We start from the raw sequence: 17163 nt of genomic DNA, 5'->3' as shown, positions 1-17163 counted from the left end.
CCCTAAAATGATATCCTTGTCTTTTGTAGCTGTGCACGAAGCACCACCCAGATGGAGGTCACTGCCAAACCAAGCAACTTCCTATTGGTTGATGCAACAAATCAACCAGTTAAGGTTCATCAAACTTGAACTCCATGTGAAATCACCACCAGAAGTCCAACGCGCAAATTTCACAATTATTCACAAAAAACACATCCAATGATTTCAGGCATTTATTTGTGCAATATAAATCAGGTCAATATGTGCAGTCAGAGGCTGAGACAAGCCATGTAATATATCTGTCTTGGATCTGACCAATGATTTGACCATCGTCACAGCTTACAGCATTGGCAAACAAACTAAATATTGGCAAACTAACAAAAACCGAAAGGCTGTGATTTTCTCTCGTCTGCCTCCATTAACTGCCACAGCGAGCGATCTCCTTTTGTTTCTCTAAACACCTGAGCCAAGCACACAACAGTCTATTCTACACTCCCAGTGATGATAAGAATGAGCTAAACCCACTGTGGAAAACTAAAAGCGGCTCTAAACTCTGCTCGGCTCTCACAAGTTTCAATGGAACTGCAGCAGTGTAGTTATTTCCCATGAGCTTCTGGGGAGCCTTTCCCTTGTTGTTATGTTTTTTTGTGCCAGTGTTTAAACTTGTTACTATCCATTTGAAAAGGAGAGAGAGGGTGAGGAGGGAGAAAAAAAAAAAAAAAACATAACAAAAACATAAAAAAAAATTCACAGTTTTAAAACGAAGGACTGGTTTGAGCTCTTCAGCAGTTGATCCTCAGCCTTTGAGGATGGAAAACAACATTTGATGGTGAGCAGTTACTGAATTCCATATAGAGAGGAATCTAAAGAGTCTCAATCTGAGGTTAAATATACATGCATATCATAAAACTGCCAACGTACCTGATACGGAGAAGGAAGAAATGACCTAGAAAAAGTGTGTTACTGAGAGGAAGGCATGGGGAAAAACACAGTGGAGGGGCTGCAGAGAACCATGGGTGAGACTGAGAATACAAATGGGATGGTGAGCCAAGCCCTGCACTGTCTGACAGTAATGACTGCGGCTCCTTTCCAAGCTTTAATGAAAATGACTTCCAATTTTCTGCTCACTGTATTGATTGTATTTTCATCTTTATTAAATGAATTCGGGTGGTGCCTCTGCTCCCTGCAGCATTTCGGTTTGAGGATGTTAGGGGTTGTTGAGAGTAAAAACACAGGAAAGGCTTTCATTACATGTGCACACATTGGCCTGAGACTGATAACTCACCTTATGCCCACGTATGTCTTTATTTTCAGCATGAACTGCATTAACTTCCTGTGCAGAGGTGTTTGATGTGTTCTGTGGCCTTATAGATGCTGTGATTGATGACATCATTTGGCCTGTATACACCTCTTTAGTATGCATGCACATTCACTGGCAGTATTTGAGTGAAGATACACGATCACACACTTACCGCACACCAAGCCGAAAAATAACAGGTGCAACCTGTTTCAAGTTCGTTAAATCTTCATGATCCAAATAAATATTAATAGTGCTGGAAAAATACAGCCATCAAATTAATTTACTTCAGTTGCTTTAGCAACTGCAGTCAGTGTAAAGAAATAGTTCACCTAAAAATGAAAGTTCTGTCTTCATGTATTCACCCTTACACTTCAAAACCTGTAAGAATTTATTTTTCACATGTGTAACAAAATGAGGAATTTTGAAGAATGTTACTGTCCCTGTTTTTCATACAATTACACTGAATGGTGAATGAGGATTTGAAACTTCAAAAAGGACGCATTAGCACCATATATGTATCAGAAAAGTGGCCCATACGACTTACAGTATGTGCTATATTACAAGACTGATCCATTTTTATGATACTTTTGCATTCTTGAAAGACTCAGTGCCCATGCATTGTAATTGCCTGGAAAAGAACAACCAGTCCAATACTTAAAAATGTCTCCATTCATGATCAACGGAAGTAAATAAGTCATATGGATTTGGAACAACATGAAGGTGAGTAATAACAGAATTCTAAATGAACTATTCCTTTAAAGCATCACTAATATTGAGATCGTGTAGAGAAGCATCTTACTCTGGTTTGCCTTTAGTTCGGCATGTCAGTTCCAGATTCTCGCCCTCCCTAGTAAGGCCTGCCGGAAACTCCACCACGATCTTCACCTCAGGTTTATCTGCGGAGGATAGAGGCAAAGAACATGAGCACATTGTGCCCCCAGGCTGCATGAAACTTTAAACAGCCTAGGCTTTGTTCAACACTTATTGGATTGCTCTCAGCCATTTGATTATACTCTTCAGCATTACCATTGTTTTAAATGAAATATTTGCATTTTTTTTTTATATTAACCTTTAGAGTCATTTAAACTAAATCAATATACACAGATGTATGCCATGTATACATTTAGAAAAGCCACACCATCATGAATGTCCATTTTAAATGGCACATTTGTGTCAACAGCCTATTCCTCAGCATTGATCTTTCTGATTCATAAGTACTGCCCTTTTCCCTTTCTATTAAAACGACTGGCCACCCAATGGTTCTATTCTCCAGTGACTGGCAGCAGGTAGCCTGCTGGCTTTTTGCACCTTGCGTCAGCCGTGCCTTTCAGCCATAGCTGCTACATTCAGCATGAAATGCGCACTTCTCCTTGGTAAGGCTCAGTTCTTTTCCAATTCAGCTGGGATTAGAGTTCCTGCTGTGTTGGTACAGTGTAGCAGTAGGGGTGACATTCAAACTGACGTTGGACACATAACTAACACTCTCTCACGCATAAAATATCAAGAGCCTTGGATGTTGCCAGTGTCTTGAATATATCCGAGTCATAGTTATGAGCTGACAATTGTTAGCCCCAAAAAAGTATTTGGACAATTTTGGACTCTAAAGCCACACTTAAAAATGTATGAATTTCATTTAATAGATAACAACATGTCAAACCAATAGCATCTACACAACAAATTATGCTACAGCGCTTCTCAGAACTAACCTAATTTTTCTGAGCCATTTTTGTAATTACTTTTGGCCAACCGATACCAAGCAATTTTTTGGGATGCATAAAGTTAGTTTGAACCCAAGGTCGCCACAGGTGTCTTAGCAGAGTACCCACAGGTATAGTTCATCACAATAAATATGAACATGTTCCTCTAATGTTCACAACCAGAAAGTCAACAAATAGTACTTCATTTATAACACTTTATAAATCACTCACTGAGCACTTTATTAGGAACACCTGTACACCTACTTATTTATGTGATTATCCAATCAGTCAATCGTGTGGCAGCAGTGCAATGCATAAAATCAGGCAGATACGGGTCAGGAGCTTCAGTTAATGTTCACATCAATCAGAAAGGGGAAAAAAAATTGATCTCAGTGATTTCGACCATGGCATGATTGTTGGTGCCAGATGGGCTGGTTTGAGGATTTATGTAACTGCTGTTTTTTATATTTAAACTGTTGTGTATATAGATACAGCACTGTATATTGTTTTGTCACTAAAAACCTATTATTTTTGTGAAATGATATGAAAAGATTGACATATTTCTTTAAAATAAATGTCATTTGATTTGATATTTTTTCATCTAATGCAATGACATTCGTGCATTTTTAAGTGTGGCGAAGTGTCCAAATACATTTTGCTCCACTGTATATGGCTAAGTAATTACATCTATGTGGGCTTGTCACTCACTCAACATGTTGCAGAACAAGTGTGCCAAGTTCTGATACCTAATAGGATTTTTCAGTCTGTGTGCTGGACTAATGACATGATGAAACTTAATGGCAAACCGCATATGTAAGACAATCATAAAGACATTTAGGGCCCTTGGCATTTAATGGAATACACAAGGCTGCTGTGCTGTTCCTTTGTTTGAATGGGTCTAATATCAGGCAATTACTAAATACAGTTACTTCCTGTTTGACAGGTACATAGGGGGACATGGCATGCAAAAACAGGAAACATCAACCTCTGGGTTACCCAAAGTGCTAATGAGAGAACAAGCAAAAAACTGAAAGGCAGAAAAGTGTTACTAGCCTTTCATTAGGCATAAAAGGATCCAAGGAACAACACTTAGGTGTGCCAAATAAATAAACAACAGATATACAAAGCAACAAAAACACCCTGAACAGCCTTTCCCAATAGTAATGTGTAATTATAGTAATATGACCAGAAATTTTGCAATAATGTCAAGCTTTATGAAACATGTATTTTTAATCATTGACCCTACTAGCACTATCATCCCCTTTTTAAAGGTGAATGGTTTAATATCTGTGCCTGAACATTCATGAACACTACCCCCATCTTCCATTGGTTGAACAAATAGAAGTCCCGCCCCAAACTCACATCGAGCAATATTTTCAAAGCACCACAGAGCCACTTTGTTCAAATTTTTGGAGGGAATCAACATACAAATGGCTAATTATAGTTGCCTCTGCATATTAAGCTATGGAATGAGAAAGCATTTAAAAAAAATAATAAAAATAATAATATTTAAAATGGAAAATGCCACCAGAACACAGAATTGCAATCTGTTTAAATGGCCTGATTGGGCCTGATATAACATTAACCCAACCAATTCTTTAAATTTAGGACAGATTACCTGTTTGTAGAAACAATGGAAGATGTGGGAGCATTTGAAGTTTATTTGCCAAAAAGTATTTTTGCAATTCTGTTTTGAGCCACTAGTGGAACAGTAAGGCTTACATTTGGCCAAGATGCGCTTGCCAACTCCTCCATGGTTATAGAAGTGGGCTTCACATGAGTTGCATGCTCTGAGATTCCTGCCGTTTCCTTGGAGGTATGTATCCTTTCTAACTGACAGGTTGCAATGGCTAAGCTATGCCTTTCCAGTGCTACACTCCATTCCAGCACTGGCTGGCTTCCAGCTCTCTAGATACTTAAAGGATTTTGAATCTAATATTCTCCTAGTAATAGAGCTTGAAGTGGCATACCACTGATGCCTATGCAACAATGTTGTGTGTTTGTTCCATGGGAGTGGGGAGATTTGAGATGCTCACATGTGAAACTTCATTACATCAACATAATTTAGTGTGCAATGTGGGTAGATACGTTATTTTAGTGTAATATAAATAGTCCTGAATCATTGGTATGCATTGTAATGGTAAGGAGCAGACCTTGTGTTGGAGGCAGGTCAAGAATAAGGGCAAAGGAATTTACAAAAAATCCACATGGAGAGATGTTGAGTGTCCTTCTGCACTCAAAGGCCAAATGATTACTTGGCTGTAACCATGTCAAAGTCATCTAAAATAACCCCCAGATTCTTCTCTTTCAATTTCACTGGCTTTTTAACAGCACTCTGAATAGACTGAAAGCTGGGTAAACAGTGACCTCCCTTTGACCCACAGATTTCACACTTTCCTGGATTTTAAAATGCAAGAGGAAAAAGTGTTGATGTCCTGACAAGATTTATCACATTATTTCAGGCCTGACGTTTCAACCGGCTTCTTGGCAATCACTAAATTTGTTAAGTGCTTTGCCCACTTGACGTTTTCCTGTTTGACCTCTTCTACCAACAAAAAGTGATCTGTTGGCCTTCGATCTGTCCAAATTACACCCTGTCAGGGCTAACATTCTTTGTCCATGATGGACAGCCCAGACTGAGGAGAGAGAGCGGCCCGCTCAGAAGTTCAAAAAAGAGGAATATCCACCTGTTTGTTTCAGCTCTATTGAGACACCTTCCATTTCTTCCCTTGTCATCTTCAAACTCGCAGCATGAAAGGCTCTGAGTGAAAGTTTCTTGCTTTGAAGCTTCCTCTGCACTAGTTCCTTTCCAAAGCTTTCTCTCCTGAGCTCACAAACCTATGAAAAGCAGTGCCAGTGGCCTCCAGTTTTTCTCTTCTTGGAGTACTGGTATGCCAGGCATAAAGGTCACTCAAATTTTAATAACACAATTATTGACACAAGATCTCGTCGTCATCTCATAAATCACTTGCACCACAAAACGTTTAATTTCTCTGGAGCTGCATCAGTTGGTAGGTGCTGCTAGGCAGCAAAGTGAAACTTTTTGCATGCACCAGCCATCAATATTTCTGAGATTATTTAATATCCTGACCAATGTTTTTCTATTTTCTGTTGTGAAAATGATCTCCATTAAGGCTGCCTTCGCTCAATGATATTAAACATTGATTGTTTTGCCAGTTTCAGCAGCACAATTTGAAAGAAGCATGAACCAGACAATGACTAGTGTGCTATCTCTCCCCAGAGCATGACAAAGGCTGCCAGCAAGCGTGAAAGCCAGTTAAATAGCATAAACAAAACAATAAAAATGTTTTAAAGGGGAATGCAAGTAGCACGGTACAAATATCATGTGATTCTGTGTATGTTGTCTTTGATAGATAAAGGTCAGGTGAGCCATCCTTTTCTTACATCTGTGGCAGGCAGGATTAACTCATAGATGATACAAAACAAAAAAAAGCATATTTAAAAATCAAACCTGTATATAAAGACGAAGTCAGCACCCAAGGTTATTCTTCTCTCAGAAGCACAATCACTGGGCAGCGTGTCGGAGCTGAATTACCGAAGCGCAAAAACATGCTTAATCTTTCATCACAGGCCAAGTGACTAGGCTGATCTAATGTTTGCTCTCACAAGGGAAAGGACAGGTCTGACTGATTTCTAACACAAGGACAAAAGATAACAACCTCATACAGGTTTTCCAAAAATAAATCTTTATCCACTCAAAGATATCTCTGACTTCAAGCTTTGTGTGTAGAAATGGAATATAGCTAAATGTGTTAAACATTACTTGTGTTAAATTCTTTTGAATTGATGATTTAATAGGGATAGGCTGGTTTTATGTTCACTTGACCCCGTTTACATAAGCCGTGGTTTTGTGCAATGAAGCGCAACGGAATGGAAAAGAAAATGGAGGGGTCTTGAGATGCATTTTAAAAAGGTGGACTGTTTTTACCTTGACAGGCAGTCTTCAAAGTGCAATGCTCAGGGCTGGATGCTCAAAAAACAGATCGAGTCGAAATACAAAGATATGTATTGCAGTGGTGCTTTAAAGGGGATGAATTTAAAGAGGTAGCTTTTCCAAGTGGGCCTGAATGTGCAACAGCTAAAGCAAAGCACACTGTCAGCATACTATTTAAAGCACTGCCATATCGTCTTGGTTACTGTTATAACCTTCCCTGAGGGAGGGAACGAGACGATGTGTCGATGTAGTGACACTAGGGGTCTTACTTGGGAGCCCCAATCACCTCTGATATTTGAGAAAAGGGCAATGAGAATTGGCGAGTGGAATTTGCATGCCACTCCCCCGGACAGATGGGTATAAAAGGAGACAGCTTGAGTCAATGTAGTGATATTAGGATATCTCATCGGAACCAGATCCATGCTTTGTGAGGTCCAAGGAAGCTCGGGACTCGACGTCCCTAGAAAGGTCTTCACTCTAAATATGTGTGATATTATTTTCAATAAGCCGTGAGAATAATATCACTCCAATAAATGAATTCATCATAATTCACTTATTAAAGCTAATTCTTACAGTAGAGCTGATACAACTAGAAGTTGTATTATGATTGTAATGGTGGAGAATTTATTCAGACAAATAATCTTAGTTTTTTGTCATTTATCGAATTTATAATGGTTGTCGAACATGTGTGCCAACGTGTCCACGCCGAGCGAGAATCGATTGAGATTCAAATATGGCTGTATTTGAGGAGCTGCATGATATTAGCCAACCATAACAGTGGGTGTTGGAGTTTAAAGGAGGCACTTAGGCCAAAACTGAGCATTTCATATAAAAGGGCTAGAGACAGGGTCATGACTGTATTGGTTAAAAAAAAAACTTTACTAACATTATCAGCGGACCTCAGGGAAGATAATAAAAATATAAAAAAAATAGCATTTCACATACCCTTTAAATTCAATGAATGTTCGAATTTTAATTTGACAGCCTTAATCCCTACTATTTAAAATGATGTCCACTGTTTCATTGCAGAGAACAATGCAGCACACTCACATTGTACTTCTAAGTACATCTGGGCCTGGAAGTCTTTGACTGCTGGATGGTCCACAATGCAGAAAACAGGAACCCCATCATCCTCTCTTGTGACGGTAAACCTCAGCAAACTTGTCACAGTGTACATCCTATCGTACGTGAGCTCCACATTAGACTTACCTGTGAAAGATAAATTCAGTATAAATGAAAAACACAGAATAAAAAAATTACAAATTAAATTGAACATCTTTCAGTACTATTTGTTAAAAAAAAAACATCATGTACTTAATTTATAAAAAAATTAAATAAGTTTGTTAGGCTTTAATTAGGGTTGTGCCGATGGATGATATCATCGTCCATCGTGATGGCTGACCAACATCACGATGTAGAGCCACCATCGTGATGCCACGCCCCCTTTTGCGAGTCTTGCTAGTGTGACTCACTAATCCTAGTCTCTTCTATAGTTAACCTAAAAACTTTGCAGGGATTGCTCTGTAAATTAAATTGAGAATATAACTAATGCATATATGCTATTTTAAATACTGTAGTATATGCCAGAGACGTGACGTGTTAGTCTGTGAAAATACCGTGTCAGGCAGGCTGCACAAGTATTGATCTTGACATTGTTAGCTTCTTGTCTTTTTTTACATGTCTTACACTGTACATTTAGATTAAAATATTTTATGTTGTAGGCTACAAGAAAATAGCCTTTATTAATTAATTATTAGTAGTTGTAGTGTCTCAGAAAATCTTGCTCATTGTCACATAGCTCTTGTATACACTGAAGCGGCAGTTTAAGATAAACCCAGACCAGCTGAATGTCAAATAACTTTTGTCTGGTTAATACTTTTAAAGAAAAATTTCCTTGGCCATAAATCCATAATGTCAAATCAAATGAAAGAAACAAGGTGAATATGAATAACACACATTTATTAAAACATAGAAGAACAACAAATAAAGAACAAGAAAACGGGAACAACACTCAGACCGAAACTCGGCATTAACATTTCACTTATAATTAGCAGCACAATTAACTTCAGCACAGGCTACACAATAAATTATGTTATTGAAATATTGTAAAGTGGTCATATGAACTACACAAATGAACGTTTAAAAAATAATATGCAAAATCGAATAGCTCCAAGAACGGATGGCTGAAAAATGCAGATTGGTCGTCTGCCCATCTTTTGCGCGGATCACACATGAGCAGATCTTGCACAAAACTTCGGACGGGTCCCTTGGCTGTACACTCTCATCAGGTCTAAATCCAAAAAATTGCCATATAGGCGAAGTAGTACCCTTTTTAGCAACCAACGCCATTGTATCAACTCTACGTGGAAGGAAGCTACTTTTTTTTCTTACGTTTAATATATTAAAAAGCCCGGATGAGTAGGCTACTAATTAGTTTGGCTAGTAAAATAACGAAATTATAGTTTTTCAGTAGAAAAAAATATATCTATATAAAGAGATATATTAAAATAAAAAGTGATTAAAAGTGCACAACTCTTCTTAAGTGGAAGAAATATTTTTTCCCCCTTACGTGCAACCTATTGGAAAGCGCGGATGAGTCAGTTGGGATAGTAAAATAACGAAATTATAGTTTTTAAGTGGAAAATAGTATTTATGTAAAGAGATATATTAAAATAAAAAGTGCACAACTCTTCTTAAGTGAAAGCTAAAAAAAAAAAAATGCTTACGTGTCGTGCAACCTACTGATACAGCGCCGACGAGTCATTAGTTGGGTTAGTAAAATAACGAAATTATAATTTTTCATATATTTTTTGAAAATTATATGAAATTATATAACCCCCCGCCCCGCCCCACCCCACCGACGATATCATCGTCCGTCACGATGTTTTACTGTCAACATCGTCAACTGCCAATTTAGGGGACATCGCCCAACCCTAGCTTTAATTAGTAAAACAACAGATACTGATGACCTACACCTGTGCATACTCTGTTACCCTGTGTGAACTTGATGGGAACTGACTTAATACATCCACAAAAACTTTACCTTTATACCAGGTACTGAAATTCTGTTTCTATTGCAATGATATTAATATATTTTCAAGTGTCCAAACCCTTTTTGGGACCAATGTATACTGTATGTTTGCATGATCAAGGCCAAATAAATGCTTTACACAAAACACATACAGTATGTGGCATATGGTAGTAAAATGTGGCAATCAATAACATGTGTACAGTAAATCTCCCCGCAGCAGCACCTGTAATATGACCATATGGGAGGAGCCGTGTGGTTGAATAAGCGCCAAACCACTTCCTGTCGGTGCTTGTTATGCAGAGGCCACTCACTGGCAAGTGTGTGGGCTGTGATGGTGTATTTGTGCTTTATGAAGTGAGATATAATGGCTGTAGTGGCCGCCTCTGACCCACAGCCCTCCTTCAACAGCATCAAGTGGGCATGAAGAACACAAAAGACTCAGAGTCATTGTGTGGCTCCAGACAATAGCCTTGCAGCTCCGCTCAGCCCTCCATCACTCAATTACTGCTCTGGCCTTGTGGAGAGAAACAGGCGTGGGTGGAAAGAAAGAAAGAAAGAAAGAAAGAAAGAAAGAAAGAAAAGAAAGGCGGAGAGAGACAGAAGGGGTGAGTGAAAAAAATAAGGAGAGAAAAAGGGGCCTTTTGTCCTGTTTGTGTTTTTGTAAAAAAAATAATAATAAAAAGATAATAAATCCACTTGACCATTAAAGGTCAGAGAAAGGAAATTCTTAACTTTCAGAAAATGTTTGTCCAGCTCAGGAGGTCAAACTTAATATTATATGAGCTTTTTTCTCCATTTAATTTTGATGTATGCAATGAATCTAACTTTGTAACCAAAATGTGTAAATGTTTAAAGTTTAAAGTTTAAAACCCTGATTTGTGTGATTTATTTTAGCAATAAGCATTAAAAAACAGCAAAATAAAATAGACCAAAGTTATTAAATAAAACAATATATAAAATAGTTTTATAGTATATTCAACATATTATGTCAAAAGTATGACATTGAGGTTTGATTTCAATTGCGGGATACAGTTGAGAATGTCAAGGCCTCTGAGGTGGGACAGGGCAAAATCCCCAATTTAACCCTCTGGGGTCGACGGATGCGCCGGCGCGTCCTGCTGGATATTTTCGTCATTACAGCAGAAACAACTTAAAATACTCCATCATTTTGGGGTATACAGATGAGTGTAAGACATCATTAGAGACTATAAAGGGTCTACGTTTATTTGTGTACACTCACAATAACAACAAAATCTTGTGCTTTTGTAAAATAAAGAAAATAAAAAGGGTGAGCTTTCAGCAATCTGTGTGTTCACGAGCATATTTCTGAAACACGTCACAAAAAAGAACTGAAACTCCATGAATACTTATCACACAAACATGAAACATATGTCTACTTTTAAATAAAACAATTCAAATGGGAAATGTGCACGCCCCCGACGGTGAGGTTTAATGTAAACACAACACAACTCAACTTTTCTGCGTGTTTGCAACGTTACACAGGCGATGAAACTTCTGGATATTAAGGAAGGGTTAACATTTTCCTCAGAAAAAGAGTGGGACTCCGATGAACGTTTGTATTTTGAAGAGAGACTTGATCCAGCCGAGGATACAATTTCAGATGAGTAAGTAATTTAGTTTTCTTTAGTTGACATGATATTTTATATAAACGTGCATATTTTACTAGTGGGACTGTTTCCAGACTTGCCAGCCAGGATTCAGAGTATTGAAACTTGAAATATGTCCTAATAAGCAAGTTTTAGTTATGTTTAAATGTTGTTTCAGCTAAAGTAGGTATTTAAATTGTATGCTGTATGATATAAATATGATATGTAATATGATATAAAATTATATGAATGTTTAGAATATGTTATCTAGTGTTTATGCTGACTCATTATCATCAACAAAGCTTGTGCTTGCAAATATGTGTTCAGGTTAAATGAGTACTGAAAATATGCCATATTAGAAAATCAGCATATTATAATGATTTCTGAAGTATCATGTGACACTGAAGAATGTGTACCATATTCTTTGAATGTGGCATGATGAACTGTAGTTCATTAAATTCTTTACGGTGTATGGACATGTGGTTTAATTCTGTCTTTTGAATCTCTTTGGAATGACGTGATTGTTTCTTTTTCCTAAAACACAAGTTAATCTTATCAATAATCCAAAATGCTAATTTCACAGGAAATTTGAAAAATGCTCAGCAATGGGACTGCTGTGTGGAAATCTGGACATCTCTTTTATTTCCCAGACTTCATTTTGTGAAAATTTCCAGTCATTCAGTCATTCAGTGCATTCAGCATTATCAGAAATGAATATACTGTATATTCAGACAATCATCTTGAATAAGAGAAGACACAAAGCTCATTGCGAGCCCAGAACCACGTCTATATTCTCGCTCACAATGCCGCAGTCACTAGTGATAAAGAGATAATCACAGGTCAATCACTGTCATTCAGAGATTTCTTCATTTCAATACCTTCTCCATTTTTGAAATGCAAAGAAGCTCTGATTAGTCCTGATCTGCAGTGATACAGTGGGCTGCATATCAAAAGAGATCCTGTCCCTTTTGAATTCACCAATTCTTTACTTTTTTGCTCTCTCTAATTTGCCCTCCCTTCTTCTCCCATTATTCAACACCTTCTAAAAGAAAGTCACTTCCTCAAAGAGGGCCATCAGGAAATCAGGCGGTATTTAAATTAGTATTTATCAAACTTCCTTAAAGCTGAAGCATGTGATTTATTGATGGTAAAATACTTTCTCCTTTCACAGGTTTTATTTGCAGAGGCAAATATAAGTAAGCCTTTTGTAGGTGTAAAAGTGTAAACACTAGTTCTATGGTGCTTTCAAAACATTACAAAGCATTGCTGTTACAGTACAGCTGATAGACATAGCAAAAATGGCTCAAGCAATAGCTTGGGGCCGTACTCTCTGTTTGAACTCTCAACCAATGGCAGACATACAACCATAATAAAAGTGGCTAGTTGTGAACTCTGTTCCAAGTATTCTGCAGCCATATGATCGTAATGAGTGATGAATAGTAGGGGTGGGTAAAAATATAGATTTTACGATGCATTGCGATCTTAATTTGAACAATCTTGATATCGATTCTTAAATCCCAAGATCGATCTTTTACACTATGCGCAACCCTCCACTAAAATTAGAGCAATTCACTCACATTTGAAACTATTTAATATGAAACTAATTCCAATCATGCATGGCACAGATAAGAGGAAGCCATTCGAGTCATCTCTCGATAACATACGCTCATTTACAGATGCTCTTTACAGAAATCTATGTAAATACTTGTAAATAGTACAAATTATGCAATTAAACAATAATCAAGTAACAAAATATGATATATGGAATATACATTTATTATTTATTGAATACATGGATTAATTCATTTTTTAAAAACCCAAATATGACCAAAATTATGAAAAACAAATCAAATCTAATTAGTAAACTAAACATTTTCATAACGTACCTAGTTAGTAGGTCTCATGTATAATTAACAGCACAAGCTGGGAGATAATAAATTTTTTATATAGAGCAAAAGGGACATTATAATTGAAATATACCCATATGAATCAACTTAAACCAAATTAAATCATATTGGGAAATCTGTACCAATACCCATCCCTAAAGAAAAGATGGACATTTTAGTCTTTGAGCACTCTCAAATCCAATAATTGATTTGTTGAGTGTGTGAATATGCAAATATGGTGACAACGGCATAGTTTGGACATCATGAGGGCTTCAGAAGACTTGGAATATAATGCACTTATCGACTACTTTTACAGTACTGTTATGGTGTTTTTTGTCCTTTTAAAAGCATAACAGCCCAGTCACTTTTCATTTTAATTATGTCAAAATGCTGTGTGAAGACTATTTTCATTTATTTATATTTTTTACTTGAGTGTTCCACGAAAGAGAGTCAAATGGGTTTAGACTGACATTATGGTGAGTTCTAATTTTGGGGTGAACCATTCCTTTAAAGTCAATTCAAAATATAGAATCAACCCATTGTTTCATAGCTGAGCTTAGTTGGCTAATTGAAATGAGGTTTAATTTTTAAGCAATGAGCAGGCCTGTGTCATCTGACAGGAGGAAATTAACAACTCATTGTTTCTTGATTTTCATTCAAATTGTCTTATGAGATTGTTTTGTATCAACAATGCAGCACGATTCATTGGAAGAAACGCAGCACAAAACATGGATAAGAGTGCAAAGATTGTGTATGTGTGAGTGTACATGTGTGTGTAAGAGAAAGAGAGAGAGAGAGAGAGGGAGGGAGGATGAGGCATTACATCGAGGGGGCGGCTGAGTTTACATTCCGGGGCTATATGGGTGTAACCTTTAAATGATATTTAAAAAAGCCTGATTATCCTAGAGGTAATTAGGCAGAAGGATGAGGACATTTAATTAAAAATAAATCCAAAAAGGTGCAGAGGTCAAAAGCAATTTCCAGCCAGTGAGGGCCAGCATTGAGCCAGCTGTGTCAGGAGAGGTGGTCCCACTTTTCTTGTACTCTGTTTTTTTCGATCGTTTCTGCTCCCCCTATTCATCAGTTCAGCTAAACAAGAACATAATACTCATGTCTTGCTGTCTGTGTCACTGTGGAGAACTCGTTCATCTTTAACACAACATTTGTCTAACTGTCCAATAATATATTGATGTTACATAAAAACAAAACACCCACAGACATGTGAACAGAAGAACTCTGTTTAATAGCCGCTGAAAACTCCCTATGGGGGAAAACCATTGTCAGACCACTGACTGAGCTTATCATTAATTACCAAATGAAAATTTCTGGTGTTGGTACGACAGCTTCGATCCTGTACATAATACGCAAATTGCTCGTGTCTAGACAGCTGTGGGTCAAAGGTACAGCCTCTCATTCTCCCTCACAGATCCAAGTGGAAATGAGTTGAGCTTTTGGAGAGTGTTATGGTAAGCAATTGTTTAAAGTGGGTGGTCAGCTTAAGAGTAAGACCTTTAGATTATGATATGTGGAGTATATGTATGTCAAATTAAAGATTCAATATATATATATATATATACACACACACACACACACACACACACACACACACACACACACACACACACACACACACACACACACACACACACAGAGTTGAAGTCAGAAGTTTACATACCCTTAGGTTGAAGTCATTACAACTAGTTTATAACCGCCATAAAAGCCAGACTACAGTTTGAAAATGCACATGGGGACAAAGATCTTACTTTTTTTGAAGAAATGTCCTCTAGTCTGATGAAACAAAAATGTTACTGTTTGGCCATAATGACCATCGTTATGTTTGGAGGAAAAAGGGTGAGACTTGCAAGCCAAAGAAAACCATCCCAACCATGAAGCATGGGGGTGGCAGCATCATGTTGTGTGGGTGCTTTGCTGCAGGAGGGACTGCTGAACTTCACAAAATTGATGGCATCATGAGGAAGGAAAATGATATGAATATATTGAAGCAACATCTAAAGAAATCAGCCAGGAAGTTAAAGCTCAGTCGCAAATGGGTCTTCTAAATGGACAATGGCCCCAAGTATACCTCCAAAGTTGTGGCAAAATGCCTTAAGGACAACAAAGTCAAGGTATTGGAGTGGCCATCACAAAGCCCTGACCTCAATCTGATAGAAAATTTGTGGGCAAAATTGAAAAAGTATGTGCGAGCAAGGAGGTCTACAAACCTGACACGGTTACACCAGTTCTGTCTGGAGGAATGGGCTAAAATTCCAGCAACTTATTGTGAGAAGCTTGTGCAAAGCTACCCAAAATGTTTGACCCAAGTTAAACAATTTAAAGGTAATGCTACCAAATACTAACAAAGTGTATGTAAACTTATGATCCACTGGGAATGTGATAAAAGAAAAAAAGCTGAAATAAATAATTCTCTCTACTCTTACTCTGACATTTCAAATTCTTAAAATAGTGATCCTAACTGACCTAAGACAAGGAATTTTTTCTACGATTAAATGTCAGGACTTGTGAAAAACTGAGTATAAATGTATTTGGATAAGGTGTATGTAAACTAAATATACACATATACATATGTATATAAAATATATATATATATATACACACACATATATACACTGATTAGCCACAACATTAAAACCGCTGACAGGTGAAGTGAATAACATTGATTGATTATATCTTTTCAATGGCACCCGTCAAGTGGTGTAATATATTATGCATCAAATGAACAGTCAGTTCTTGAATTTCATGTGACTTGGTCAAAGCATCTTATGATCAATATGCAGTGGTTAGTACCACTGCATATCCAAGAAAGGACAACTGGTGAACCGCCGACAGGGTCATGGGTGCCCAAGGCTCATTGATACGTGTGCGGAGCGAGGTTAGCCTATATGGTCCGGTCCCAAAAAGAAGAGCTAATATAGTACAAATTGCTGAAAAATGTAATGCTGGGCATGACAGAAAGGTGCCAGAACATACAGTGCATTGCAGCTTAATGCATATGGGGCTGTGTAGCTGCAGACCAGTCAGAGTGCCCATGCTGACCTATGTGCACCGCCAAAAGCGCCTACAATGGGCACCTGAGCCCATTGTATGTCAGTACTGGACCATGGAGCAATGGAAGAAGGTGGCCTAGTCTGATGAATCATGGTTTCTTTTAGATCATGTGGATGGCCAGGTGCGTGTGCATCATTTACCAGTGGAAGAGATGGCAGCAGGATGCACCATTGGAAGAAGTCAGGCCAGCGGAGGGAGTGTGCTGCTCTGGGCAATGTTCTGCTGGGAAACCTTGGGTCTTGGCATTCATGTAGATGTTACTATGGCACGTACCACCTACCTAAATATTGTTGCAGAACAGGTACACCCTTTCATAGCAACGGTATTCTCTGATGGCAGTGGCCTCTTTCAGCAAGATAATGCGCCCTGCCACATTGGAAAAACTGGAGGCCCCACCTCGCAACTTACAAGACTTAAAGGATCTGCAGCTAACGTCTTGGTGCTAGATACAACAGGACACCTCCAGAGGTCTTGTGGGGTCCATGCCTTGGTGGGTACGATGGGGAGCTACACAATATGCCTCCATGCTGTTTTGGCGGTACGATGGGGAGCTACACAATATTTGGCAAGTGGTTTTAATGTTGTGGCTGATTGGTGTATAGGGAGTTGATGTAAAAAAGTGTATATTGACTTTTTGTCATT

General features: G+C 38.0%; 1 protein-coding gene across 4 annotated transcripts in view; it reads right to left on the bottom strand.

Moving 5' to 3' along the window:
* Positions 1-17163, bottom strand: part of LOC127627449 (cell adhesion molecule 1-like) — a 479283-nt gene that overhangs the window by 51860 nt on the left and 410260 nt on the right. For all 4 annotated transcript variants that reach the window (XM_052103833.1, XM_052103830.1, XM_052103831.1 and 1 more), the window contains 2 exons: positions 7982-8140; positions 2079-2175 (listed from right to left, as the gene is read on the bottom strand). In XM_052103833.1, coding sequence (XP_051959793.1) covers positions 2079-2175; positions 7982-8140 — 256 coding nt within the window. The remainder of the gene's footprint in view (positions 1-2078; positions 2176-7981; positions 8141-17163) is intronic.

This window comes from Xyrauchen texanus, chromosome 34 (genome assembly GCF_025860055.1).
Source record: "Xyrauchen texanus isolate HMW12.3.18 chromosome 34, RBS_HiC_50CHRs, whole genome shotgun sequence".
Classification (NCBI taxonomy): Eukaryota; Metazoa; Chordata; class Actinopteri; order Cypriniformes; family Catostomidae; genus Xyrauchen; species Xyrauchen texanus.
The sequence above is the reverse complement of the archived record's forward strand: the minus strand, read 5'-3'. Positions and strand labels throughout refer to the sequence as shown.